The sequence below is a fragment of the Vombatus ursinus genome, unplaced genomic scaffold (assembly GCF_900497805.2).
Source record: "Vombatus ursinus unplaced genomic scaffold, bare-nosed wombat genome assembly UNPS02005459.1, whole genome shotgun sequence".
Lineage (NCBI taxonomy): Eukaryota > Metazoa > Chordata > Mammalia > Diprotodontia > Vombatidae > Vombatus > Vombatus ursinus.
Window position 1 is genome coordinate 1878100 of NW_020945237.1, and position 27880 is coordinate 1905979.

At 43.0% G+C, this 27880-nt stretch overlaps 2 protein-coding genes across 9 annotated transcripts in view; one reads left to right on the top strand and one right to left on the bottom strand.

Moving 5' to 3' along the window:
• Nucleotides 1–1437: 1437 nt before the first annotated feature.
• Nucleotides 1438–20321, top strand: LOC114032522 (lanosterol 14-alpha demethylase). The gene is made up of 10 exons (XM_027847850.1): nt 1438–1763; nt 4558–4656; nt 5721–5897; nt 6458–6584; nt 8119–8293; nt 11637–11756; nt 12313–12508; nt 12835–12930; nt 13638–13806; nt 18760–20321. The coding sequence occupies exons 1-10, from the start codon at nt 1536–1538 to the stop codon at nt 18936–18938; spliced, it is 1566 nt and encodes a 521-aa protein (XP_027703651.1). The 5' UTR covers nt 1438–1535; the 3' UTR covers nt 18939–20321.
• A 422-nt stretch (nt 20322–20743) lies between these two features.
• Nucleotides 20744–27880, bottom strand: part of AKAP9 (A-kinase anchoring protein 9) — a 185597-nt gene continuing 178460 nt past the window's right edge. For all 8 annotated transcript variants that reach the window (XM_027847848.1, XM_027847849.1, XM_027847844.1 and 5 more), the window contains 4 exons: nt 27131–27216; nt 25992–26142; nt 24969–25108; nt 20744–21309 (listed from right to left, as the gene is read on the bottom strand). In XM_027847848.1, the coding sequence (XP_027703649.1) occupies nt 21263–21309; nt 24969–25108; nt 25992–26142; nt 27131–27216 (424 nt within the window). In that variant the 3' untranslated portion in view covers nt 20744–21262. The remainder of the gene's footprint in view (nt 21310–24968; nt 25109–25991; nt 26143–27130; nt 27217–27880) is intronic.

Here is a 27880-nt window from a genome sequence, read left to right on the forward strand (position 1 = left end):
AAGCATGTCACTCCCTTCCCCCCAAGACAAGAACTCCTAGTGGCGTCCCTCTAGGATCAAATATAAAGTCCTTCTGAATGTGGCCCCTCCTTCCTCATCTTACTGGCTTCCTTCCCCAGGAGGCCTTTCCTGGTCTCCCCAGATTCAATTCGGTTCAATCACATTTAGTAAGTGCCTCTTGTATGCCCGGCAGTGTGCTAAGATACAAAAAGAGGCCAAAGACGGAAACTGCCCTCTAGGAGTTGACAATCTAATGGGGGAGACATGCAGGTAAATATGTGCAAAGCATGACAAATAGGAAATAATTAACAGAGGGAAGATGATATCTCTGTCTTCTGTACACGGTGGACCGGTAGGTGGCGCCATAGTGCACAGAGCGCTGGGCCTGGAATAGGGAAGACTCATCGTCTTCTGGTCTCAGATAGTGTGTGGCCCTGGGCAAGTCACTTAACCATTTGCCTCAGTTTCCTCATCTGTAAAATGAGCTGGAGAAGGAAATGGCAAGCCACTCCAGTATCTCTGCCAAGAAAACCCAGATGGGGTCACAAAAAGTCGCTGTATATACTTCATACATGTGTATATAAAACTCTCAGCCTCGGTTTCCTCTTCTGTAAAATGGGGGCATTTAAATCTCGGCATTATTGGCAGGGTCAAGTGAGATTCACATTTGGTAAAGTTCCCGTTCTGCACACCTCACAGTGTTATTGCCATCATGTTCAAAGTCACTGACAGGCTGTGTCCCCATTAGACTGTGAGCTCCTTGAGGGCAGGGCTTTTTGTCCTCCTTGGGATCTTAATATTTATTGAGTGATTTGTGGTGCTTGCTCACTGACTGCTCAGCCTCGTTCCAGGTTCTGCTCGCTCCCCTTCTTCGCCCACCAGCAGGGGGCGCCCAACCACAGGCCTGACCTCCACGGGCCTCCCAAGAGCTTTTCCGAGTTCCGTGACCGCCTCCGAGTCAGCACGTGTGACTACGCAAAGGCCTCGCCCCCGCTACATGGTGGCTGTGACGTCACATAAGCCGACATCACCTCAGGCGGAGCCCGAGCAATCAGCGCCGCGGCCGCCGGTCAGGTGGGTGACTTCACGACGGCCTCCGAGAGATGGGTCCGCAGGATGCCTTCCACCGGCCGCCTCCCCTCCCCCCAAAAAAATAGTGCCTCGGAGCAGCCTCGCGGGGATCGCCACCTGTCCCTCCGGAAACATCGGCTAGCGTGCCTCAAGCCTGCAGGCTGGCGAGCTCGGCACCCCCTGCCCCGCCCGCCCCCCGGCGCGCTCCGACCTCCACCCCCCGCGGCGCAGGGAACCCCTTGCGGAGGGAGCGCTGAGTCCCGGGGCCCGGCTCGGGGGCGGGGCCTGGGCCGAGCCCCGCCCCGTCCAGTGTGACGTAGTCATGGTGCGAGCCGGGCCGGGAGGCGGGGCCGGGGGCATCTAGGGCGGCCGTCGCCGCCGCCCCCTACCCGGGCTCCATCCCGGTGGTGCCATCCGACGGTCCATCTGTGGTGCTCGGCGGTAGCTGCAGCGGCGGCGGCGCGATGGCGACCCGGGCCTCCAGGTCTCTCTGGTGGGCTGTAGGAGCGGCCACGGCAGGCTCGGCGGCGGCGGCGGGCATGGCCGTGCTCGGGATGCTGGAGGGCGCCGCGGAGGCGGTGACGGGCGGCGGGCGGCTGTCGGCTGCGCTGGCCGCGTGCGTCTGCACGCTCAGCCTGGCCTACCTGCTGCGCCGCGGCCTGGGCCACCCGAAGCAGCCGGCTGGAGAAGGGGTGAGGTCACGGGGGCGCGCGGGGGGGTCGACGGTGCACCGGGGGGGGGGGGGGAGGCGGGGGCGCGGTGGCCGGCGGGGCACCCCCGGGGGGGGGGCGGAGGGGGAGGAGCCGGGGCGGGGCACTCAGGGGGGGGGGGGCTGAGATGGAGGAACCGGGACGGTGCACTCAGAGGGGAGGAGGGCTGGGGCGGAGGGAAGGCGGTCCCGGAGGCCTGCTCTCGTGGATGCCCTCATCTAAGGTGGCCTCATCTAAGGAAACGGCTTATTTGGAAAATCAGGTTTTTCTCCCTGCGAGCCCCACTCCGCCCCCTCTTCTCTTCATCTCTGGGGTCCCCAGTGGAGCTGCCCGGGACCAGGCATGCCCCTTGGCCAGAGCTCGAGCTGGACGGTCCTTTATCTTGCAGCCCTCGGATGGTGGGGGGAGGGACTGCCCACCAAGAGGGACAGAGCAGATTTTGGGCTCGTGCAACGGATTTCAGTAGAGAAGTTATCGCTTGTGGTAGATTCTCCTGGTGAGAGCAGTGATGGGGGGTGCTGCCCTCTCGGGGTGATCGGAGCTCCGGCCAAGGTCAGCGCTCAGTCACTCACTCACTCAACAACTTTGTAGCGAGCGTTCACTGTGTGCGAAGCCCCGGCGTGGGGAGAGAAGCAAAAGCGACTTGTGCCCTTTTGGAGCCCTTAATCTAATGGGGGTGACAGCATGCAGGTGTCACTGACTGTGTGTCTGCCAGAGGGAAAAGACTGGGAGGGAGGAGAGAAACTGAGAAATGGAGAGAGGAGGGAGGAGAGAAACTGAGAAATGGAGGAGAAAGGAGAGAGGAGATGAGGGAAAAAAGGAGAGAGAATAAGAAAGAAGAGAGGGAAGACTGAGAAGGGAAGACAGAGAGAGGAGAAGACAGGGGGAGAAAAGGAATGTCTGAGGAAAGCAAAAGTCTGAGAAGGCAAAGGAAGAAGGGGCCTCCCGTGCCAAACAGTATTAACGTTGATTCTTTAAGTGATTTCTATTTCTAGAAATGGGGGGAGGGGGAGTAGAGAGCAGATGAGAGTGGGGAGGAGGCTTAGGAAGCAGAGAACAGCCGGGTCATTGCTGTGGTGCAGAAGGTAGAAGCCTGCCTCTGGTGGTGGCTCTTGAGTGGAGACAAGGGACATGGCATAAGCTAGAGACTGGGTGTGTGTACAGTGAGTGCCACAGGAGAATCTAGAATGACCCTTGGGTTGGAGGAGGGCCATGTGACCTGACAGCAATAGGGAAGGAGTTTGCTTTTTCTTCACCATTCATTACTAACTTGATTTCCAGAAAACTTTACTTTAGCATTAACAGTCTCATTTGGTGTGGTCAGAAGGGTTATTTATGGTTAGTTGCCAGAGTTCATCTTAAAGGGGAATTCATGTTAAAGTTCATATTAATCCTGCCTCTTTTTTTTTTTTGCTTAGCTTTTAAATGTTCCGAAATGTACTCTTTGTTCATTGATAAGTGTGTTGCTTTTATTTTGTTCCTTCCTATCCCTGTAGTTTTAATTTTTAGGTCTTTATCTACTATCCATTTGCTAGTGTTCTAGAACTGAAATCGAGAGTGCTAGAAGAAACTGGAGGCAAGGACACCCACATAGCAACCCTCCCCCCTTTTCTTCTTGCTATCTGACTCTGAAAATTTGTCCTGTATTTATTTATTTATTTTTTAATTAAACAATTTATTAACTTTTAGTTTTCAACATTCACTTCCATAAGATTTTGGGTTTCAAATTTTTTCCCCCTCCCCACTCTCCAAGACAGCATGCAATCTGATTTAGGCTGTACTTAAACTTTCATATTAAGCATATTTTCAAATTAGTCATGATCGAAAGAAGAATTAAAACTAATGGGAGGAACCATGAGAAAGAAGAATCAAATCATAGCAACAAAAGGAAGAGCAAATAGCGTGCTTCCATCTGCATTCGGACTCCATCGTTCTCTCTCTGGGTGTGGACAGCTTTTTCCATCATGAGTTTTTTGGAGTTATCTTAGATCTTTGCGTTGCTGAGAACTAAGTCTATCAAAGTCAGTCATTGCACGGGTGGCTGTTACTGTGTACAATGTTCTCCTGGTTCTGCATCAGTTCATATAAGTCTTTAAAGGTTTTTCTGAAGTCTGCTTGCTCATCATTTCTTGTAGCACAATAGTATTCCATTACATTCATTTACCACAACTTGTTCAACCATTCCCCAAATGATGGGCATCTCCTCAATTTCCAATTCTTGGCCACCGCAAAAAAAGCTGCTATAAATATTTTTGTACATGTGGGTCCTTTTCCCATTTTTATGATCTCTGAGATAAAGCCCTAGAAGTGCTATTGCTGGGTCAAAGGGTATGCACATTTTTATAGCCCTTTGGGCATAGTTCCAAATTGTTTTCCAGAATGGTTAGATCAGTTCACAACTCCAGCAACCCCTTAGTGTTCCAGTTTTCCCAGTCTTCTCCAATGTTTATTATTTTCCTGTTTTGTCATGTTAGCCAATCTGATAGGTGTGATGTGGTACCTCAAGCCGTTTTGATTGGCGTTTCTCTAATCAGTAATGATTTGGAGCATTTTTTCTATGACTGTAGATAACTTTAATTTCTGTCCTGTATTTATAGTGGTAATTTTTGCCGTGTCTTCAGCTGTGTCCAGCATCTGAAACTGCAGTGCATGTTGCTTCCATCCTTTGTGTTATTTTTGTTTTAAGTTTTAGTGGCGACTTACACAGAATTTTTTAAAACTCTGTTTGTTGTATGTGGGTCTATAATAAGTTACAATCTTTTTTCTTTTCTTTCAGAAATGTCCACCCTACATTTTCTCTCCTATTCCTTTCCTTGGACATGCAATAGCATTTGGGAAAAGTCCTATTGAGTTTCTGGAAAATGCGTATGAGAAGGTGAGTCTTCTACTTGAGTCAAGCCCAATCTACCTTGTGGATCAACAAAATTTAGATTAGCTTTTCTTAGGTTTTCCCTTATTCACTCATCCCAGGATTCTTGATAACCTGTTTATCCGTTCTTTTCAGTGTCTAGTCTTTCACACGCTTTTTCACTCTGGACGGACTCAGTTTTCCTCAGTGCTTCCCTCTTTACTCCATAACCATGGAAACTACACTGAGCTCCACTCACCTGATTGATGGTGGTTAGTAGGAAACACCTCCCTGTGGAAGGATGCTGAGGGCTAGGCTTCTTAGGACACTGTAGGGAGGTGCTTACAATAAGTACCTAAATGGATGGATTAGGGCAGTGGGTTCCTGGATGAGGCCCTGGACAGGTAGTTAGGAAGATCTGTTTTCATATTCTGATTCTTTGTGACCGTGGACAAATCACTTCACTTCTCTGTCCTTTAAGGTCAGTCAGTCAGTAAGCATTAAGCTCCTAATATAGTGAAAGTTGGAGATACAGAGAAAGGTAAAAGGCAGTCCCTGCCCTTGAGGAGGTCAGTCTGATGGGGAAGATAACACATGAAAAAGAAGCTGGAAAATGGAGGTGGAGATGTGACATGATGAAAACTTGCTGCCAGCTGATTAATGAGTGATGTGAAGGGTCAGGGAGGAGCTCTCCAAGGTCCCCACATGCCTTCCCGGAAGGAAGGGTTCCCAGGGCCGGAGGGTAAGGAGGAGGCTTTAGGCTCCTTTGTTTCTAGTTAGGTCACAGGTCCAACAAAGCTGTAGAAGGGCAGATTATGGCACAGTATAAGGGAAAACTTCTTAATCATTAGACCTGTTTAAAAGTGGACTAAGTTACGTTAAGAAATAGTGAGCTTCCTCTCACTGGAGGTGTGCACGTGGAGGCTGGCTATTGACTTGTTAGAGTTGCTGTAGAAGAATTTTGTATTTCAAGTAAAGATTGGACTAGTTGATTTCTGAGGTGTCTTCTGATCCTACAGTGTAGAAAAATTAATGAGAATGTTTCTGTGTTTCCTTCGTCACGTTATCGTGTATGCTTTCTTCCTTCCCAGTATGGCCCTGTATTTAGTTTTACGATGGTGGGCAAGAAGTTTACGTACCTCCTTGGCAGCGATGCTGCTGCCCTGCTGTTCAACAGCAAGAATGAAGATCTGAATGCAGAAGACGTTTACAGCCGGCTCACAACACCAGTCTTTGGAAAAGGAGTTGCTTATGATGTGCCAAACCCAGTACGAGTTACTTTTTGGGGATTAATATCGGTTAAATGTTTTAACCTAGAATGCCAATTAAAATTAAACATTCTCAAATTGCTTGCTGTATGTTATTAAGGAATCTCTAACCTAGTTCTGTAGCGTAGTAGTATCTTTTAACAGTTGCTACTAATTAGTAGCCTTGAGTTAGTAGGGATCGGGGAGAGGACATATATAAGGAGACCAGGAAGGTGAAAGGGCACTGTACTGAATCAGTGGAAAATTAGGAGGGTTTTGGAGTTGGTTGGTTTGGTGTCTGGCTGAGGTAGTGGGTTGGAGGGAATTTTGAAGCATGGAGTACTTCTGTGAGAAGAGTCATTTAAGACGGGGCAGCTTGAAGGCACTGGGTGCTAGGAGATGGGGGGGCACCCATTTTGCAGTTTATTTGTTTAGGGTTGCCAATTTTGGTATAGGTTTTTTAAAAAAAGTTATTCCTCTTTTAGAATATAGTTTTCTGTGAGAGAGATATTAAGGAGACTTCCTATGGTTAAAAAGAAATGTGTTCCTTGTCTTTTAATATTTAATTCATTTTTTTGAAGGTATTCTTGGAACAAAAGAAAATGTTAAAAACTGGCCTTAATATAGCCCATTTTAAACAACATGTTTTGATAATTGAAAAAGAAACAAGGGAATACTTTGAAAGCTGGGGAGAAAGTGGAGAAAAAAGTAAGCAAAGATTTAAAAAATTTATTCTAATATTTCTGCTTGGATTTGGAAAGTTATTTTAATATAGGCATTTTGCTTTTTAGGGGAGGGGAACACTTTTATTGGTATCTGTTTTGGCATCATCTGAATTTCTTGATATATCCTTCTTCCTTCTAGCTCCTCCCTACCCCCCAGTTCTCCCCCCCCAATTCTTTAACATAAGAATTTTGTTAGGTAAATTGCAGTGTTTAAAAAAAATAACTTGAATGGAATGGAAACAAAATGATTTAGTATAGACTTAAAAATCTGAGTAGAAAACTTTGTGCTGACTTGGATGTAGTTAATATAACTTTAAAATTAATATGTTTACAACTTAAGGATAAATGTAAATTTTATTATTTAAAACTTGATAAAATCTGAGATAGAAATGTAGAAGTCATTAAAAGAGGTCTTTTCAAAATAGGAAACTAATTTTAGTTTTCATGAAAGGTTAAAAGTTTTAAACTTCAAACATTCAAATTCACTTCAAAGTGTAATTATGTACAGTAATGTATCATTGAGGAAAATAAAATTCACACGAGTAAATTTTTCATCTTTATTAGCCAGAAAAATTAGTTTACCCATGACGACGGAAATATTTTCAAAGTGGATTACGTTGATTGCAATGAAGTGCACATGTTTAACGTTACCAAATGATGTTAGGTTGCCAGCATTTTTACTGGACTGCAACACAATACGGCCTTGTCCTCAAGACTGTTGGAGATCGTTGGGTCTTCTGCACTTAGAGTAAAATGACCCTTTGCTTTACTTTTGTGTAAAAAAAAAAGATGAAGTTTTTATAGTCCTTTCCTTCTTGCATTGTCAGATGTCTCTGTTCTTTTCTTGTCCTCCACAACAATTAAAATATCAAGACATTTCCATTTGAACCCACTTTGCTTTGGAATGGGAAGACCAGATAACCAAGTTTAACAGCCATCTCTCAAAGAAGAGGATTTGTATCACGAGAATAAAGCATGCAGTGCTTAGTTAATTAAGTGCTCTGTGTGGCTGGGAACCCTTTTGTTTACAAGTTAGATTTTTCTGGCGCTCAGCTGTGCTTGTCAGCTAAGTGAGGTGTTGTGATGGTCTTAGAGGAGTGATTTGAGTGCCCATCTTTGCTTGACTGAGGGCCCTTTCCTATTTTTCTTGGTTTCCTGTCTATTGCCAGTGATTCATCCATCACGCAGTGGCCGGTGATAAGCCTTGCCCTCCTTAGCAAGGCCCAGCTTCAGTCAGTGGCCCCCTGCCCACTGATGGCACCACCAGAGTGTTTCAGGCTCCCTGGAACCTGCCAGGCCTTTTGCGCAGCTGGTCGAGCCTTGAGAAGTTGCATCACCTCCATGCCACAGCGAGGTCCCTGCTTTACTTATGAAAGTCAAACACTGGCCTTCTTCGTTTCTGAATGTCTCCTGTAACGAGAAGGGTAGGCCCAGGGCCTGTCTTCTCGGTGGTCTCGGAGGAGGAGGGGGAGGCCCTGAGGGTGCCTTAACATGGACTCTTTGTCTCTTTTCCTCAGATTTGTTTGAAGCCCTTTCTGAGCTCATCATTCTCACGGCGAGCCACTGTTTACATGGAAAAGAGATCAGAAGCCAGCTGAACGAAAAAGTGGCCCAGCTCTACGCAGACCTGGATGGAGGCTTTAGCCATGCTGCCTGGCTCCTGCCAGGCTGGTTGCCTTTGCCCAGTTTCAGGTATTTACTGCACTACCTGGTTCATCTGACTCGGGACTTTTGTGGTGCTTTGTTGTTGCCTTTTGTCTGGATGGGGGATTTCATTGGCAGAGGGAACTCCCAGTGTGAGATTTCCCTCTATTGATGTAGATGAGGGTCTCTGACTCGCTGTTAAAGTGCTGGGATACTGAGGAGGGACGTCCTAAGGTGACAGAGCTGGTATGTGTCGAGCAGAAGGTGAACCCAAGCAGTCCTGACCCCCACGGCCAACTGCTTGTCCTGTCATGCTGTTTACTGTGATATTGGTATGCCGTGCTTAATGAAAAACTGACAAATGAAAGGCAGATTTAAAAAGCAAATTAGGGGATGTTTCCAGTAGAAAAAAAATTACCACAGCTGTCCTTTAAATACTGAGCTCATTTAAAGGAGAGTTTAGTTAGGTGGGTTGGTGCTGGACCTGGGCTCGGGAAGATCTGAGTTCAAAATTGGCCTCAAACACTCGGTATGTGACCTGATTCAATTATCTGTCTGCCTTAGTTGCTTCATCTGTGAAATGGGGCTGAAATATAGCACCTACCTTCCAGGGTTGTTGTGAGGATAAAATGAGATTTATAAAGCGCTTTGCACACCTTAAAAGTGCTATATGAATGTTGTTTTTATTGTGGCTGTCATTTGCAGTGGCCTTGTGGGTGTACTTAGGACTCTCTCTGGGTCTCTCTTCTTTTTTTGTGCTCTTGCTTGATAACTTCATCAACTTCGGTGAGTTTTTACTGTTGCTCTGCATGTAACTCCTGGATCAATAATCCAGCCCTGGTCTCTCTCCTGAGTTCCAGAACGTCGCTACCAACCACCTGTTGGTTCATACTGGACGTGTACCTTAGGCGGTTCAAATTTGGCATGTCCTAAACAGAGCTATTTTATTGCTTTTATTATTTCTTTTCTAAATTGCCATATATTTGTTGAGTATTCTACCTTCTTTCCAGTCCCTCAGGTTTGTAACCTTGGCGTTATCACTCTTCATTCTTCTCCCCACACATCTTTTCAGTTACGAATCTTGTGGTTTCTCCCTTTAAGCCATCTTTGGATGTTTACCCTCTGCCCACATGGTCACCATCTTTGTTTTGGCACATGTCATCTCTTACCTGGACTGCTTCAGCAGACCCTAGTGGGTCTCTCCCTATTCATCTGTTAACACACGCCTGCCAAAGTACCCCTGCGTTCAGGTGCAGGTCTGGCCAACATTGACCATTATCCTGTCCTCCCCTACTGTCCCCTCTCTCCCAAACTCCAGCAACTCCTCATTGCCTCTAAAATATAAACTGCCCTTAACTGTTTGGCCTCCCCCTGCCTCTGCTCTCCTTCCAGTAAGTCCTCAGTGGTTTGGCCAGGCTGGCTTTGCTGATCCTTCAGCACGCTCCAGTGTCTGTCTCTGTGCCTAGAAGGGCTCCCTCCTCACCTTTTCCTCCCAAAATCTCTTGTTTCCTTCCAAACTTGGCTGTAGTGCCGCTTTTCCCAGTCTCCCAGCTGCTTGTCCTCCCTGCCAAAATTATTTTGTGGCAATTTTGTGTCTTTTTAACGTACGTATAAAAGTAATGGTACTAATAGGATTAATAGTCAATGTGTACAGCACTTTAAGGTTTACATATGTTATCTGATGCGACCCTCAACCACCCTGTGAGGTAGGGGCTCTTATTCCCATTTTACAGATGGGGAGACTGAGGCAGACAGGTGAAGTGATTTTCCTAGGGTCACCCAGCTAGTCCAGGCTCAGTGTTCTAATCATTGTGCCTACCCATTGTGTCTTATGATGGAGTGTAAGATACAAGTACAAGGACTATTTCCTTTTTGTTTTTGTATCCCTTGTGCCTAAAATACAATAGGTGCTTAATAAATGCTTAATGATTGATAGAGAAAACCTTGAGAACAGCTGCATTTTCCCAAAATGCTGATTGGGTTGTCTTTTGTGACTGGTAAAGTCATCTCTGACTTTTTCCTTACATCCTCTCACTGATAGTTATTTCTGTTTGTCCTTTTATAATGTTTCTTTGCAGTCCCATTGCTTTCACTTTACTGCTCTTATCACCTTATACCCAGATTTAATTAATAACCCTAATGAATTGGTTCCCCAGCTTGTAGTTACTTCCAGATTAATTTTTTGGATTGTGTCATAAGATCACTGATTTAGAATTGGAAGGGATTTTAAGAGGTCCTTTTAGTTCAGACTCTTAATTTTACAGGTGAGGAAACTGAGGCACAAAGTAGTTAAGTGAATTACTTAAGGCCACATGAGTACAATGTGGACATCAGAAATGAGGCAAAGTGGGCATCAGAAATCTTCAGTGATGCTCTCCATTTTCTTTTTTTTTTTACAGGATAAAGTCTGCCTTATTCTCTTCAAAACCATCTCTAATCTGATCCCAACACACTTTTATAATCATGTCTCATTCCCCTACATGAAACTCCTGCTCCACTTGGATCAGTGTCTTGAACATACTTAACTGCTTTTGATTCCAGTTATCCCGCGTGAAGTATCTTTCGCTGTGCCTAACTTATGTAAATCCTAACTTTTTGAAAGAAATCCAGCTCAAATTCTGCCTCCTTCATCAAGCCTTCCTTTACCACCTCAGCTAGAATACGTCTGTAGTGTAGGAACTTGTTTGTCCCGTTTATTTAGCAGTGGTACACTTTGACATTTCTTCATCTCTATAGCGTTTAACGTGAGCTAGCATTTAAAGACGTTATGCCTTACATCCCAAACTATATGTTTTGTCAGTTCTTTGAGGGCAAGCACTATGCTGAGTTTGATATCTTTCTGTCCCTCACACTCCACATCTATTGCAGTGCCTTGCACAGAGAACATATACATGATGTTGATTAATTGTTCAGGGTTTCAGGTGGGTGCTGTGGTGGGGAGCAACTGGAATGGGCTGTGTCCTGCTTATCAGTTCCTTTAGGGGAGGCGGAAGAAAACCATTCTGATTCTTTCTATGGGGAGGGAAAGAGTAGACAAGACAGTGAGAATACATGGGAAAGCGGAAGCAGATCTGTTAGAAATGGAGCCACGCTGCCCCCGTAAGCAATCTGTGCTGCAGTGAAATTCTGAAATTTGTTAAAAAAAAAAAAAACCAAAAAACTCTGCTTTCACTCACATTGGAAGATCCTTCAAGGGCGTGATCAGTATAAGTGGCTACCTCATAAATAAACAAATGTCACTGTGTCTAATAGGGTGGGGAATTTAAATTCATTTTAAAATGGGCTCCCTTTAGCTAGAATTTTATCACTACTTATGAAATGAAAAGCCCTGAAGTTAAAAATTGGTAATTATTTCGACATTTTTGCATAATTGATAATTTTTGAATTATAGGCGCCGGGACCAAGCACATCGAGCAATCAAAAACATTTTCTGTGAGGCGATCTGGAAACGTAGGAAGTCCAAAGAAAAAATTGATGATATTCTTCAAACTTTACTAGAATCTACTTACAAGTAAGTAAAAACTGTTCAGAGGCAGATGTACTGAGCTAAAATAAGGAAATTTACTTAATAATTTTGCTTAATGTTTTATCTTTTTGTCCTCTGACTGGTAAAAGTTTGTTTTTAGCACTGAATTATGTTATTTTATCTGAAATGTCTACAGATCATTGTGAAAAATAAGGAACCGAACAGTTGAAAAATGGAGTAGCATTTTTTTTGCCAGTGGACTTCTAATGGTTGAAATAAGTTCCTTTGGGAGCAGCTAGATGGCGCAGTGGAGAAAGCACCGGCCCTTGAGTCAGGAGGACCTGAGTTCAAATGTAGCCTCAGACACATACTATTCACTAGCTGTGTGGATCTGGGCGAGTCAATTAACCCCAATTGCCTCACTTAAAAAAAAAAAAAGGTCCTTTGTTATTTACCTTTCTTTCTACTATTTTCTCCAAGAAAATGTGAACTTTAACTTGTGGCTCTTGAGAACACCATGGATTTTTACATTTCATTGACATTCTGAGGTGTCTGTGCCTGCTGTAAGTGCTAACGTTGTTTGTCTGGCTGGCTTCCTCAGGGATGGGAGGCCTCTGACAGACGATGAGATTGCAGGGCTGCTGATTGGACTTCTGTTGGCGGGGCAGCACACGTCCTCGACCACAAGTGCTTGGATGGGCTTCTTTTTGGCCAGAGACAAAACGCTGCAGGAAAAATGTTTCTTAGAACAGCAGAGTGTCTGCGGAGAAGATTTGCCTCCTCTAAATTATGATCAGGTTTGCTTGACTCTCGGTTTGAAATGAAAGACCTAAGTAGGGTCACGGAGGGCAGTTTTGGAGGTGTGGGGGTCAGGGGTTAGATTGGAGACTTTCCTTGTAGTGGCCCGCTGAGCGGCATCCATGTAGAGGTGCTGCCTGGCTTTTTTCTCTTCTTCCTCTTGGCAGTAGAAGGTGTTTTCCAGGTCTTGGCCATTGAGATGCCGCTGAGGGTAATGCAGACTATAAAATATACTAGTCAAGTAGAAAAACATTTTATACTATTTTCTTTGTGAACTTTTACCTGTATTGATTGTCAATCAGCTCACAGATTTTTCTCTCTTTAGCTCAAAGATCTACATTTGTTAGATCGCTGTTTGAAAGAAACCCTAAGACTTAGACCTCCTATAATGACTATGATGAGACTGGCCAAAACCTCCCAGGTGAGTGTTCCTCCAGACAGATGCGTGGGCAGGATTCTCTGCGTAGGGCTGGCAGGGAGCTCAGGGTCCTTCCCAAGTCCGCCTCCTCATTTTACAGATGACCAGGCTGAGAGGCCCAGGAGGTGAAGGAGCTTGTCCAGGGCACACAGGGAGTCAGGTTCAGTTAACAAGCATTGATTAGTGCCTGCTGAGTGCTGAGGATACAGAGAAAGGTAAAAGACAACCCTGCCCTAATGGGGGAGACGACATGCAAACAGTCACACAAACAAAACAGTGTCTAGAGGGAAGAGGGAATGTGCTAAGCTTAAGGAGGACTGGAAAGGGCTGGAAGCGCTGAGGAGGTGAGGTTTGAACCCAGGTCCTTGGGAGCTAAACTCATTCACTGTGCCGCGCTCCCTTCTGCCTGTGGCTGTTTTGCAGGCAGGGCACACCTGTTCTTGAAAACCTGAGACCAAGATGAAAATGATACCTAACATAGTACTTTCTTAGTAGTAGCTGCCATTCAGAGAAAATCTGCCACATAATCATGTAATGGAAGTTTATGATAAAATAATGTATTTGTTTAAACAGTCTGCCACCTAGCTAGATTTTTTTGTGATGTACAATTGCATATTGGTTCTCACTTATTTTGTGGGGTTGATTTCAGTTAATTTGAAATATATTTGAGTTGCCTAAAGAAAAATGTATTGTGTTCCTTTAACTTGTAGATTGTAGCAGGCTATACAATTCCTCCAGGTCATCAGGTGTGTGTCTCTCCTACTGTTAATCATAGACTTAAAGACTCTTGGATAGAACGCTTGGACTTTAATCCTGACCGATACTTACAAGATAATCCTGCATCGGGCGAGAAGTTTGCATATGTGCCTTTTGGAGCAGGTGAGCCTGCTGTATACTTATTTGTGTGTGTGTGTGTGTGTTACTGTATTTTTATTTTTTTGTCAAACGTTTCCTACGTGGACCTCTTCCACAAAGGGTTGGGTTGAGGGTGTCATTCCACCTCTTCATTTGAGTCCTGCTGGATATTTATAATTGTGTTCTATTTACTTTTGATTTTTTTGGGTGTCATTCTTTCCATTTACATTGTTGTGGATATTGTGTAGCTTGTTTTCTTGACTCTGCTGACTTGATTCTGCATCAGCTCATTGAGATCTTTCCTTGCTTCTCTGTCTAAATCACATGCATCATTTCTTAGGTACAGTTCTATTCCATTATATTCGTGCACCCCAATTTGTTTAGCCAGTCCTCAGTTGATGCACATCTACTTTGTTTTCAATTCTTAGTTATCACAAAAAGTTCTGCTGTAAATATTTTGGAGTATATGGGGACTTTTCTTACTGATGGCTTCCTTGGGGTGTGATAAGCTCAGGAATTCAAAGGATATAGACAGTTTAGTCACTTCATTTGCATAATTTCAGTTGCTTTACAAAGTGGTTGCACCATCTCACAGCTCCACCAGCAACAAAATAGACTGACTGTCCTCCAATAGTAACTGTTGTCATTTTTTCCAGTTTGTAGAACGTGAAGTGAAACTTCACTTAAATTTGTATTTCTTTTATTATTAGTGATTTGGAGCATTTTTTTCATGTGGTTGTGAATATTTTGTAATTTTTTTTTGTTCTTAGCAGACATATTTTTAATTTTTAGTTTTCAGCATTCACTTCCAGAAGCTTTTGAGTTGTACGTTTTCCCTCCCTTCCTCCCCAAGACCACGTGCAATCTGATATAGGCTCTACATATACATTTCTATTAAACATTTTCACATTAGTCATGTTTTAAAGAAGAATTAGAACCAATAGGAGGATCCATAAGAAAGAAGCAGCAAAACAAAACAGAAAGAAAAAAAGAGCAAGTAGTATGCTTCGATTTGTATTCAGACTCAATAGTTCTTTCTCTGGATGTGGACAGCATTTTCCATCATGAGACTTTTGGAGATTTCTTAGATCTCTGCATTGCTGAGAAGAGTTAAGTCAGTCAGAATCAGTCATCACACAATGTGGCTGTTACTGTGTACAGTGTTCTCCTGGTTCTGCTTACTTCACTCAGCATCAGTCCATACAAGTCTTTCCAGGTTTTTCTGAAATCTGCCTGCTCACCATTTCTTATGGAACAATAGTAATTCTGTTACATTCACATACCACACATTCCCCAGTTGATGATTCAATTCCCCAGCTATTCCCCAATTGATGGGCATCCCTTCAATTTCCAATTCTTTGCCACCACAGAAAGAGCTGTTATAAATATGTTTGTACATGTGGGTCCTTTTCCTGTTTTTATGATCTCTTTGGAATACAGCCCTAGAAGTGCTATTGCTGGGTCAAAGCGTTGTATTTCTTTTTAAGTGTTTATTCATATCCTTTGACCATTTAATCATGTTTATATTTATTAATTGTTTTGTATCTTGGATACCAAACCCTTCTCAGAGAAATTTGATACAAAAGACCTTGTTCCCATTCAACTACTTTTTGTCTCTTAACTTACATGCATTAATGTTGTCTGTGCAAAAGCTTTTCAGTTTTAAGTAATCAAAGTTATATTTTCTCTTTTGTAACTGCCTCTCTGTCTGGTTAAGAATACATCTCTTTTACCCGTACCTGAGAGATGCACGACCTGTTTTTCTTCTGATTTTTCTGTAGTATCATCTTTAATATTAAAGTGATGTATCCATTTAGAATATGTTGTAAAATATGGTGTGTTGGTCTAAGCTGAATTTCTGCCTGACTTTCCCAGTTTTTCCAGTGGTTTTTTTTTTTTCCACATAAGGAGCTTTTTCCTCGATAATTGAGGTTTTCCACTTAATCAAACACTGGATTATTGAGTTCTCTTGTTTATGAGCTCTCCCTATTCTTTAACACCAGATGGTTATGTTGACTGCTGCTTTATAATGTAGTGTGAGCTCAAGAAATGCTGTTTCCCCTTCTCCTCCCCTTCATTTCCCTCAATATTCTATTGTGACCCACAGTTTAAGAAGCACCGAAGAGGTTGCGAGGGGAAAAAGTTTAAAAAGTCCCGTTCTACGTATCTTTGTTTTTCCAGACAAATTTGTTCATCGTTACGTGTTACCCTTTCCATCTTTTTTTGCACATACTTTAAAGACTGGAGTTCAGCCACATCGCCTCCTTCAAATGACTCTATGCTGTTTTTATTTCACGATGATGGTCAGAATTTTATTTTTGAAAGGCCTCTTATCCACTTTCAGCTTTATTATTGTTAAGAGTGACTGACTGGGATCTCTGAAATTTTTCAGATATGCTTTGGTAAAGGTTTAGGTTTTAGGGTCTACCAAATTCTGTCCTGAAGTCACAGCTTGAGTTACGAATTCTAAGTTGTCTTGGACAGTCTATCCCACTGTACTTGTTAGTTCTGTTTCATTGTTGATCAGAATTGTCTTCTAGAATTGTTCTTCTTTGGTTAGTAATTTTGTATGTCATTTACATTTTAACTTGATGCAATTAATATTTCTTTTTAAATGTAATCTCTGTACTTAATCCAAATTTTCAAATAATTGAACATTACCAACTAATTGTTGCTAAGCTATTGGGAAGCAGTTCTTCTGATCTTGCTCTTGAATTTTTGCCTAAAAAGTGGTTTTCATAAGCAAACAGAAAAAAAGTTATTTTCATTCTGTTAAATATTTCTCAATTACATGTAAAATTTTAACAAAAATTTAGAAATTTTTTTGATTTCCAAATTTTGTTGCTCCTACCAGTTCTCACTTATTTGAGAAGGCAAGCAGTTTGACAGCGATTCTGTATGTGAGGTGATGCCAAACATTTCTATACTGGCCATGTTGCAAAAGAAAACACAAACAGAACAATAGAGTAAAAGAAGCCTGCTTCAATCTGCACTCAGTTATTCAGCTGTCTCTCTGGAGGTGGACAACATTTTTCATCATGAGTCCGGGAATTGTCTTGAACAGGATAGCTAAGTCTTTTACAGGTGATCATCCTTATAATGTTGAGCAAACAGTTCAAACGTTTCTCTCCTCCCCCCATAGAACATCTTAAAGTTGTTACAGAACTTTATAAAAGGATAGTAAACACAGTCCTTATTAGTTAAACTAGGTAAGATTTCAGGGATTCTCGAAAGCTCTTGTAGCTGCTCAAAACGCTGGAATTCCCCAAAGAAACGGTTTTCATAGTTTTCAAATGTTAAGTGTCTTTCTTTAAAGCAGATTTTGTATTGTAAGGAGGATGATACTAATTAACAATAGCATGTATGTAGCACTTTAAAGGTGCAAAGCACTTAATAGATGTTATCTCATTTGATTTTCACAACCACCCTAGGAGGTAGGTGCTGTTATGTTCCATATATATTACAGATGGGGATGCTGAGGCAAACAAATTAAGTGACTTGTCCAGGGTCACACAGCTAGTAAGTATCTGAGGCTGAATATGGCTTTAGGTCTTCCTGCCTCTAAGTCCAGCATGGTTGCAAAAGATTTATTCCTGGGCCTACCTTTAGTTCATACTTTGTCTCAGGCAAAAATTGACTCTAAAATCAAAAAGTGTTACATAGCTAACTTCAGAAAAGACATTTCAGTGGAACAAGAGGAGTAGGACCTAGAAATGACAGTTAAGTAGCTTTAGTCAGTAATTAAAAGAGTGCTGAGTTGGCAGAGGAAGGAACTTAGAGAAAGCATAAATTATTATTTCAGGGTTTCTTGACCCAACCAGAAAGCTGTATCGGCCTCTTATGAAAAGGTGGCCCCTCTTCTGTCCTGCTGGCCATTTCCATCCTATCCCCCTACACTGCCCTCTCTTGGCTGTTGGGACACGTATCTCCTGACTGTTTTCTCTTGACTATTCTCTTGCATGCTATTTTTCACCTGCTCCCTTGAAGCACGGGCATCTTCCAAGGATCCATCCTAGGTCCTCTCCCTTTGTTCCCAGGCACCCTGCCCAGACCGTCATTACTGTAACTTTTTCCATCTTGCGTTGAGTTCCTCCTGCTCACAATCCTCTCTGCCTGGTCTAGTCAAGTCCCACCACTTACTAATCGCCCAGATCCTGTGATACTTAGGAGAGGGTTGTCTTAAAAGTAAACCACCCCCCTCGCCAGTCCCTATCCTCCTCAACCCTCCGTGTCCCAGTTTCAACTCTGCCCACATTTTCCAGTATACTCTCTGAAAATTTCATTCCTCGGCTGACTGACTTGACCTTCATTTGCACCTGTTTCTGTTACTTGTGCTCACTCCGTCTTCTGGCAGAGTTTCCTTAGATGATGCTACATTGATCCTTGGGCAGGCTGACTTCTCAGAGCCTCTGCCTCCTTCTCTGTAAAATGGGTAGAATGATACTTCCCTATTTCACAGTGTTTTTCTGAGTTACTCCATTGCTGCTGTCCTCACCACCAGGCTTCATAACCTCAGCCCTCTGTATCAGGTGTCACCTCCATGAAGCTTCTCACTTCTGTCATCCCGAGCCCACATCATGAAAACGGTTCTCGAGTGCAGCCCCCCCCCCCCCCCCCCCCCCCCCCCTAAAAACGGTTCCCGGGGGCCCCCCCCCCCCCCCCCCGGTCCTTTTTACTTACAGGGAGGTGGAGGCACAACTTCCTCAGGGCCATCCAGCAAATGGCAGAGGCAGGATTTCAGTCCCCTGGTTCTCCGTGATTTTCTAACCCTCAATTCTCATTTGTTATTGTTATCTTATTCCTCATTATACCCTGTGTTGACTTGTATACGTGTTATATTTTTTTTTAGTAGAACATAAACTCCTTGAGGGCAGTCAGTATCTATTTTGTTTGATTGAATTAACTTTCACAATTTTTAGTAAGTAGCAACATTAGTCTTTAAAGTATCTTCACATATATGTTGCTTTCCCCTCATAGGTCGGCATCGCTGCATTGGCGAAAACTTTGCGTACGTCCAAATTAAGACAATCTGGTCCACTCTGCTTCGCTTGTATGAATTTGATCTTGTTGATGGATATTTTCCTACTGTGAATTATACAACTATGATTCACACCCCAGATAACCCAATAATCAGATACAAACGAAGAACGACATGAAAAAAACAAGACGGGAAAACCATGTTTGTATGTTGTGAGGCGCTGTATAGCATTTGCACTGAATGAAGTTCACAAAATAACTTTAAAATGTACTGGGTTTTTGGGTGTGCAATTTCAAAAGAAAACTAGTCTATGAATGCTTATGCTACAGTGGTATTTGTTTACATGATTATAATGCCATTCTCCATACTTTACTTGCCATGTGTACATTACTGGAGTCAAGTTCATTGAGACATTCTAAAATTGGGCTGAGAAAGATCTAATCCTCTAAACAGGATTAATTTTAAGGGTAGTTTTCTACTATAAATTCTGAGAAAAGGATGTGTATGTTTCAACTGGAAGGCGGGAGCCTGCCCAGGACTATTAACATAACGAATGTGAAATCCAGTAAAATTCCAAGGATGGATGCAGGCTTACTCAAATGACATGATGCATTTAAAAAAAAAATAAATGGTGCTTTTAAATTAGAGTAGTTGTGTTAAATGTCTTCATACTATGGTCATATTCAGGTTACATGTGGGAATAGGGTTCCTCCAAAATATCCAATTTCCTCCAAGTTGTGTCACTAGAAAATCAGACAGTTCCTACCAAGGTCTGATAAGCTTTTTGTTTTTGTTTTTGTTTTTTTGGTCTTTTAATATTATAAAAAAGGAAACTAAAATCTTTACTCTCAAATTATATGTATTTTTACAAATTAATTTTTATACTTACCAGTTATTCATGGCTTGGATGATAGGTTTCATCTTCGGTTGACACTCCCAGGAGCCTACCTGCTTCAGCAGAATTTTGGGAAGCCCCACTCTTGTCCAAGAACATCTCTTTGGATTTCTGGGAGAGAAAAGGGTGCCAGAAGTTTGTCTGGTACCAAAGGTTTATTTGTTAATATTTTGAAAAGGACTAGTTCCTTCCTCCTTTTATCTATATCAGAAAGGAACACCTGTATGCCTTCCCCCTGCCTCCGTCTCCCCTCCCCCCATAGCTGTTAGAGATAGACTGTAGTCTAAGTGTCTCCTGGGATTAAGCCTGATTGTTATTCTTACTTAAATTACCTGAATCCAATAAATGTAGACGTCTGTTTTGATTGAGGGAGAGGGAACTAAATATCAAACTGTAAAGGTAGAATTGACAGATTCATGTATATGTTCTAATTTGAAACTTTACTAGGGGTGTGTACGTATGTATGTGACTATATTGATACTGGGTATTTCAGTACACAATTTGTTCTTACTAGGTAAGGCTTGAAATATTCCCTCCTTGAAATATCATGTATGTTCCAGTAATGTTCTTAGTTAAAATAGTTTTCAGGACTCATGTTGAACTCATTAAATGTAATTAAAGTTGTGCTGTTAATTTTTCACATTAAAATAATTTTGGATAAAACAATGAGTTTATTGGCAAAGTATTTTATTTATACCGGGTGGGAAGAAGAGAATCGCCTATAGATTTTAATCAGATCATCTCATTAAATATTTGGGATTGGACAGATGCATTTGTGTTTAATGTACAAATGTATGAATCGTATAAAATAGTCATTATAAAAAAAGCTGTATTAGTTTGCTCTTGTTTTCGTATGCTATCCTCAAAGAACCTAGAAAGTTGACTTTTATGGAGGCCTGTAAGCTCTGAGCACGGCTCAGGTCTTGGCACCATCTAGTTCAGTAGTTCAGTAAGATTAGCTAAGGTTCTTTCCAGCCTGTCCTTTCAAATCCTCTACAGACTACTTTAAGATAAATAATGAGGTGGCTGGATGAGCGTAAGTCACTGTCTTTTAAATCAGTTAAATAGCTTAAAAAACACACCAGTGATTAAAATGAAGTTGTTTTTTTTTTTATTTCAGTACTTTGACAAAATACCCCCATAAAATTCAAAACGTCTACCATTACAAAAATAGGTCTCTACAAGTGCGATTTTCTGTCTGCACTGCCAGTAGCAAATATATTAGGACAGAATCATGTAACTTCAGTAGTCTTGCAATAAAAGTACAGGACACTGCAAGCTACACATTTCATCAGTAATTATATGCACAAGTTTCATCTCTTTATCCCTTTGATAAATACATGAGTCATGGTTCCATAAGTTAATCATTTAAATTAGCATTCCACAAATATACATGTAATTTAGTGATTGCTGTGCATGAACACACAATGCTTATATACATAAATTCCAGTTTGCTTAGATGTGTTGGCAAGGGAATTGTATACAATCGTAGAGCTGTGTTCATGTTGGTCCCATTAAATATACATGATACAAAAGCACAAAAGATGCATCAATTTACAAAAGGCAGTTATTTCAAGTTACTACAACTGATGATGCTGTTCAAGGGATTATCTTCTCATGCCAGCATGGAACTGAGTGTATGAAGCTGTTGACCCTGAGAAAGAAGCAAAGAAGAAAAAAGCTGATCGGAAAACTGGAAGCCGAGAGTTCAACAGTCTCAAAGTACGTGACACAAAGAGCTGGGTTCAAGCTCAGGCTTCACCAGCCCCTCATCCCCCTGCGGACCTCACAGGACCCTTGTGAGGATCAGTTAAAGCACTAGGTGCTAGTGGTTACTTTAATTAAGATCCCATCCTCTGAAATGCTAGCACTTCTATAATGCTTTAAGGTTTGCTATGCTTTCTACAAATACCTCATTTGGTCCTTAACGACAATCATGGGAAGCAAGTGCTATTATCTTCATGTTACAGATGGGGAAACGGAGGTACAGAGGTTCAGTGATTTGCCCAGGGTCACACAGCTAGTAAGCCTCTAAGGGTGGATTCAAACTCAGATCTCCTGACTCCAAGTCCAGGGCTCTATCCACTGTCACCTGTCTGGTTTAGTGGATGCTAGGCTTGGAGTTGGGAAGTCCTGGGTTCACATAGCCTTGAACATCTGGCAAGGAACCTAACCTCTCGATTTACCTACTAAGTCTCACATGGATGGAGATCTGCTATAGTGGAGGAGGTTCCCATAGGAGTTTTACATACCGATAGAAATTAGACCTTTAATCCACATAATGAAATATCAGTATTGCTTGTACATATGTTTATAAAGAACAAAGATTTGTCATGAGGTAGGATTTCTGCTTTCTAGGAACTTTGAATAAAGGCAAACAACTGATGATATAGACCCAGAAAACAGTAATGGAGTAGATATACCCAGGAGGAATATTTTCCAAACTTGAGGGTAGATAACATTTGTTTCTTTTTTCTTTTGCTTTTTGGTAAGGCAATCGGGGTTAAGTGACTTGCCCAGGGTCACACAGCTAGTTAAGTGTCAAGTGTCTGAGGCCATATTTGAACTCAGGTTCTCAGTCTTGGGGCTGGAGCTCTATCCACTAAATTTGTTTTACTTTGGCAAATGCCCCATTTCTCTGGTTGGTAAGGTTGAGGCAGCAACGAACCCAACAGAGCCTGGGTAGGTGGGGACCTCTGCAGTAGCCGCCCCTCAAACAGCACCTTCTGATGCTCTCCTTCCTCAGCTTCAGGGATGCCCGCTCGCTACCCCTATTTTGCTTCTAAAGGCTCCTCCTTCTTCTCTTGACCTAGGTCCTCTTCTCCCTCCACATCAGGGATTCTTAACCTTGGGGCAGAACAGGTACCTTGTTATCTTATGTATTGTGTTTTATGTGCTCACAGGATTACTCTGAGAAGGCTTGTTCACATGTCTACCACCACTCTGACAACCACCTCTACTCAGACTGGGCCCTGAGCCTTTCCCCAAACACAGCTGCCCGTAGGACACCTCCATCTGAATACCATACTGCTACCCACCAGTCCTCACGTCCAACACCAGGCCAACTGTCCTCCTCTTCTCACTTCACCATTTACTCTTTGCCCACGCTGCTCCTCATTTCTGCAAAGTGCTTGCTTACCTTCCCCTCTGTCTGGGTTTCTATTCATTTAAGGTACAACTCAAATGTCACCTTTTCAGGAAACCTTTCCTGAATCTTTTGGCTAATGACCAGAATTCTGCCAGACAGTCTCTGCACTTTGGTTTGTACCTCTGTAATGTGTTATGTTGTGTGTGTGTGTGGGTGTAGAGATCTGTAATTACATGTGCTGTGGCCTCATTCCCATATCAGACTGTAACTGCTTTGGGGGGTAGGGACTGTCCTTTTGTCTCTTCACTGTTCAGTACAGTGACATGCTTTATAAATGTTTTCTGATGGACATCAAGTGAAAGACAGGGCAAGCTTAGAGGGATGGAACAAGAAGAAAAGAAGAGATGGGAAGAAAGAATAAAAGGAGTAAGAAGAGATTAAGGGAAGAAGCAGCTTCTGCCAGAGCCCAAGGACATGAAGAAGATAGACTAGGGCTGTTTTTGGATCCTACTATGATGGGGCAATAGTAATCAATGTTTAAAGAGCACTTTAAGATCTGCTATGTGAGGTTGGGGCTATCGTTATCCTCATTTTGCAGATGGGCAAACTGTGGATAAGAAGAGGGCCAATGGCTGGCCCAGGATCCCACATCAGGAGGAGCCCAAGTCTTCCTGACCTCAGATATGGTGTTTGCCACACCTGGCATCTCCAGACTTTTACAATGATGCACCCCCGTTGGTAAAAATGTCTGAGCGCACCAGCGCCCATGTGTATTTACTAATTTATAATTTATATTCCGGTAGTTAGAGGTGGCATGGTCTAGCAGATAGAGAGCTGCCTCAGAGCTGGGAGGCCGTGGCTCCACGTCCCGCCTCGGACATACACGACTGCGTGTGCCCGGGCACTATCATCTACTCATCTAACTTGTCAATGCTCTAAACAACTCCAACACTGCTAAAGAGAGAGGCCTCATCATGCCAATGAAGTCACAGGTCCAGTGGCCACCGTCCTACCTCCACGATACTACAATGCTAAAAATGAGGCACACTGTGAAGTGCACATAAAACAGATATTAATAAGTAATAAGAAGATGACACGATGAGACCTGTGCTTTAGGAAAATTGTTTTGGCAGCTGAGTGGAGGATGGATTGGAGAGTAGGGAAATGATGAAGTAGGGAGCCTCAAGAGAAGAGGGCAGATCAGAGAGCCGTTGGGGGATGAGATGTGACAAGATCTGGCAACTGTCTGGCAATGGGGTGACATGGAGCTTGTGACCCTGGTCCCCTGGAAGGCTGGTGGGGCCTCTTCAAATATAGGAAGAGAAAAGATAAGAAGAAAGGTTTTTTGGGGGGGGAGGGGGAAGATAAAGAGATCTGTAATGCAGAATGCAATTTTTCCAAGTCTTGTCACCTGACGTGACTCACTCTATCTCATCAAGAATAAAAAGACATGGGGGGAGGAGGGCCAGGTTCTCACAGGTCAATGCTCTGAAACAGCAAACTCATCCCCTGACAAGGCCCTGCCAAAGTCACAAAGTAACCTGGAGGTCAAGGTGAAGCACACTATGGGGAGAGTAGACTTTTCTAATGTTATATACACAGCCATAGCTGAAGATGCTTAAGTAACACGTAGGTTATTACTGCCCCGAGAGGTCAATGCCCAGCTCAGAAGGGGGGATGTCATGGGGAGGGGAGGATGTAACACATCCCCCCACCCTCTGGATGGGGTCATGCCATATCCCCACCTTGGAGACCACTGCCCTACCCTAAGCTGGATGTACACACATATTCAAATTCTGGGGTGTGCATATTAATATTTTATGACTGAAATTCACATATTATAGACTATGTTTTGTAGAAGTAATTTATTTTCATTCTTTTTTTTTGTGCTTCATAGATTGGAGTTCCATTGCCAAGAGTTATTCTAGTTCTTCTCTAAATTAAAGCAGCATGCAGGAGAAGCTAGGGCACTGGCCTTGGGATCCAAAAGCCCTGGGTTCATCCGCCACCTCAGTCATTAACTCTGTAGCTCCTAGGCAAGTCACCCAACTACCCTGGGCCTCCATTTCCTCATCTCTAAGGTGAGTGGGGCTGGACTTGATGACCTCTAAGGTCTCTTCTGGAGCTGGACTCAGGATAGTATGAGTGAGGCTTTCTTAGGTTTTGGTCAGAAAGTCTGGCAATTACACAGACACTTTGCTGTTAGAAAAGTCAGCTGAGTATACCTGACTGTACATTTCCAAGTCTCCTCTGCAGTGCTTCTAACCGACTGATATAATCTGTCAGTGCTCGGTCAGGATCATAATTCTGAAGTTGAGAACATGCGAGGGATCCAGGATTTAGGTCAGCAGTGGGGCCTTGGTACCTGTGGGATAAGATCCAGAACAAAGGCCTAGATATTATATGAATAGTTATGCGGGAAATTGTAAAAAAAAAAAAATATTTTGGAAGGTAATCAAAGCTGTCAAGAGGCTGGCCGCATGCCTTGTTACCTGTCCCCCACCACTTCCAAAGGACTTGTAACAGAAATGGGACCCTCCCACCCTCTGATTTTAAAAGGCTGATACAGAAGGAACATGTAAACATTTCTTTCATGTTCATGCTTCCCTATGTTTTCCTGAGTCTTGTCTGTACCTATAGATCATAAGCTTTTGATGGGTAGGCAACTATCATTGTAGCTTAAAGTCTACAAACAGTAGCTGCACTGTTGGGTCCAAAGAAAGCAATAAATGAAAACCAGCTCCCTCAATGACCTTTTTTTTGGGGGGGGGGGGGGGGGGAGGTACCAGAGGCTAAACCACAGTAATAAGTCTCCTGAGTTTTATGTACCACAAATTACCCGGGTCAGTTGAGATGAAGGACAAGGATTTGTCCTTGTCCCCTGGCAGAATCTGCCAAAGCCTGTGCTTTCCGTGGCCTAATCTTGGAGAACCCCCATCACCCCTACACAAAGATGAGAGAGGAAGCAGCGATCATGTTGTTCAGACAAATCGCTGCTTCTGAGAGCCAGCAGATGGAATAACTAAGGTGCTTTAAAAAGCATAAATTACAAGGACGAAAGGGAATTTGCCTTTCAATATATGGGAGGAAACAAGTGGAGAGAAACAGGGAGCTGTGGCTTTTCAAGAAAATGGTAAACAGACTCTTGCCTGAAAAGCAATATTTTTGCCAAGTCCTGTTATCAGCCTTTTCTGTTCAAGCGGAATAAACTTACTAATTATTTGAGGCAGATTTTATCATCGTCTTACCTGTGCTGAAAGTGTAAAGGAGACCTGGGGCAGTCCAAATCGGATCTTGACCGGTAAGAGGAATGTCTCTGTTCTCCACACAGCTCCAGCCCGCCAGGAGAAGGATAAAATGGATCACTTTTTTCTGTGCCTAAAGTGACCCAAAACGTACCTTTGTATAGAAAAGAAATACCTCTTTTAAAAAATCCTATGAGATAAGACTACCAAAGCTAACACTATACTTAATCATTATGGAAAAATCTCTTTTCTATTTTCAATTATGAATGGAGGGAAGCAGTGGTAAGAAGAATCATTTGGCCTTCAAATGCATTATTTACACTGAGATACAAGTGTTCCCCACTCTTAACTGAGAACTTGTCTTTGTTGCTTGCTTAGGATTAGAGACCAGAGGGTCACACACTTTGGGAGCTTACCGATCATCTGGTCCACCCACTTTTTATGCAGACAATGACATTTTCTTGGAATGGCAGAGTAAGTCGATGCTGTGGACAGGACCAGGCCCCCCTGCCTGGGTTCCTGACTTCCAGGGCCTCGCCACATGGCTTTCCAGCGCTTTTAAGCTGGAGGTAAATTCCATTCCTTCACACTGAGTGATGCAGACTTTCAGCTCAAAGTGATCTGTCTTTTTAAAGTCTACTGCCTTTTCAGTCCTTTTTACTCAGTATTTCAAGGGAAAATGAAGATTCTGGGTTAGAAGACTCCTTTCTAGGTACGAGGAGTGATATGGGGGTCATCATGAATACTAAACAAGAAACATGGACTGGTGTTAATAAGCAACTTCTACACCAAGTGTAGACAAGTATTCAATTATACAACCCATGGACACTGCCTTAAAAGAGGCCAGCAGGCCAAGGAGTGGACACTGAGCTGACTTCTGGGCACTGCTCCCAGTAGCCAGGAGAAACAAGCCCCACAGAGCCCTCCGTGTGCTCAGGAGATGGTGGCACACCAGTTCCTCCTTTCTTTTCCTGTCCAGCCAGTGGTCTGCAGCCCTAGCTGGCCTTTTCTCCTGACAAAACCTCTGCTGCAGGTTTCAAAGCTTATCTGAAGACAGTCGTCAGATTTGTGCTTCTTTATTTAGTCTCATAAAACAGTAATTTGGAAGAACCACAAGGAAGCTTGTTTTGTTTCATTTTTACCTGGATTCTGTCCAAAGCCATCCCTATTAATATTAATGGAACAAGAGCCTGTTACCCGATGCCATCTGCGAACCAAGAACTTCATTCTAAAATAGTCAGAAAAAAATTAAATACAAAATGTCATTATACAGCCCAAGACCAGAGACAAGTTAGCTTAAAAGCAAACTTAGTATACAAAAATTTAAAATCACATCTAAGTTTCAGTATAATTATACATTAATATAGCCTTTACTTTATTCGCACATATGTTCACTGGTTTATTATGCAAGTCTTCACAAAAGGACAAAAGAGGGGCCCAGATCATGGGCACCTGTCCTCCCCAGGTAGCATCTCTACCGCCCCCACTATCTGCCACCCTTTCTCCATGAGCAGAAAAAAAGGTTTTCTGTTCTTGTTTTTCTGAGTGTTATACCTGGAAAATAGATAAGAGTGAACAAGGAACTCAGGGAAAGAGAAGAAAAATGGGAAATAGGAGCATAGGTTAGAGGAAATGCAAAGAAGAAAGGAGAAACAATGAAAGAGGACAAGCTGGAAAATACAAGAGAAGAAAGAACAGACAATAAAGGGGAATCAAAGGGGCAAAGTGAAAGCAGGCTCCATGTGGAGGTGTGGGCCCCTTAAGGGTCACTGACAGTCACTGCTCACGAAGAAGCCAAAGCTGAGAAGCCGGCATTCCTCTGGCCCGGGGGAGCCCTGCGAGGAGGAGGTGGCGCAGGGCAGGGGAGCTCTTCATTTACCTTCAGGGTAACT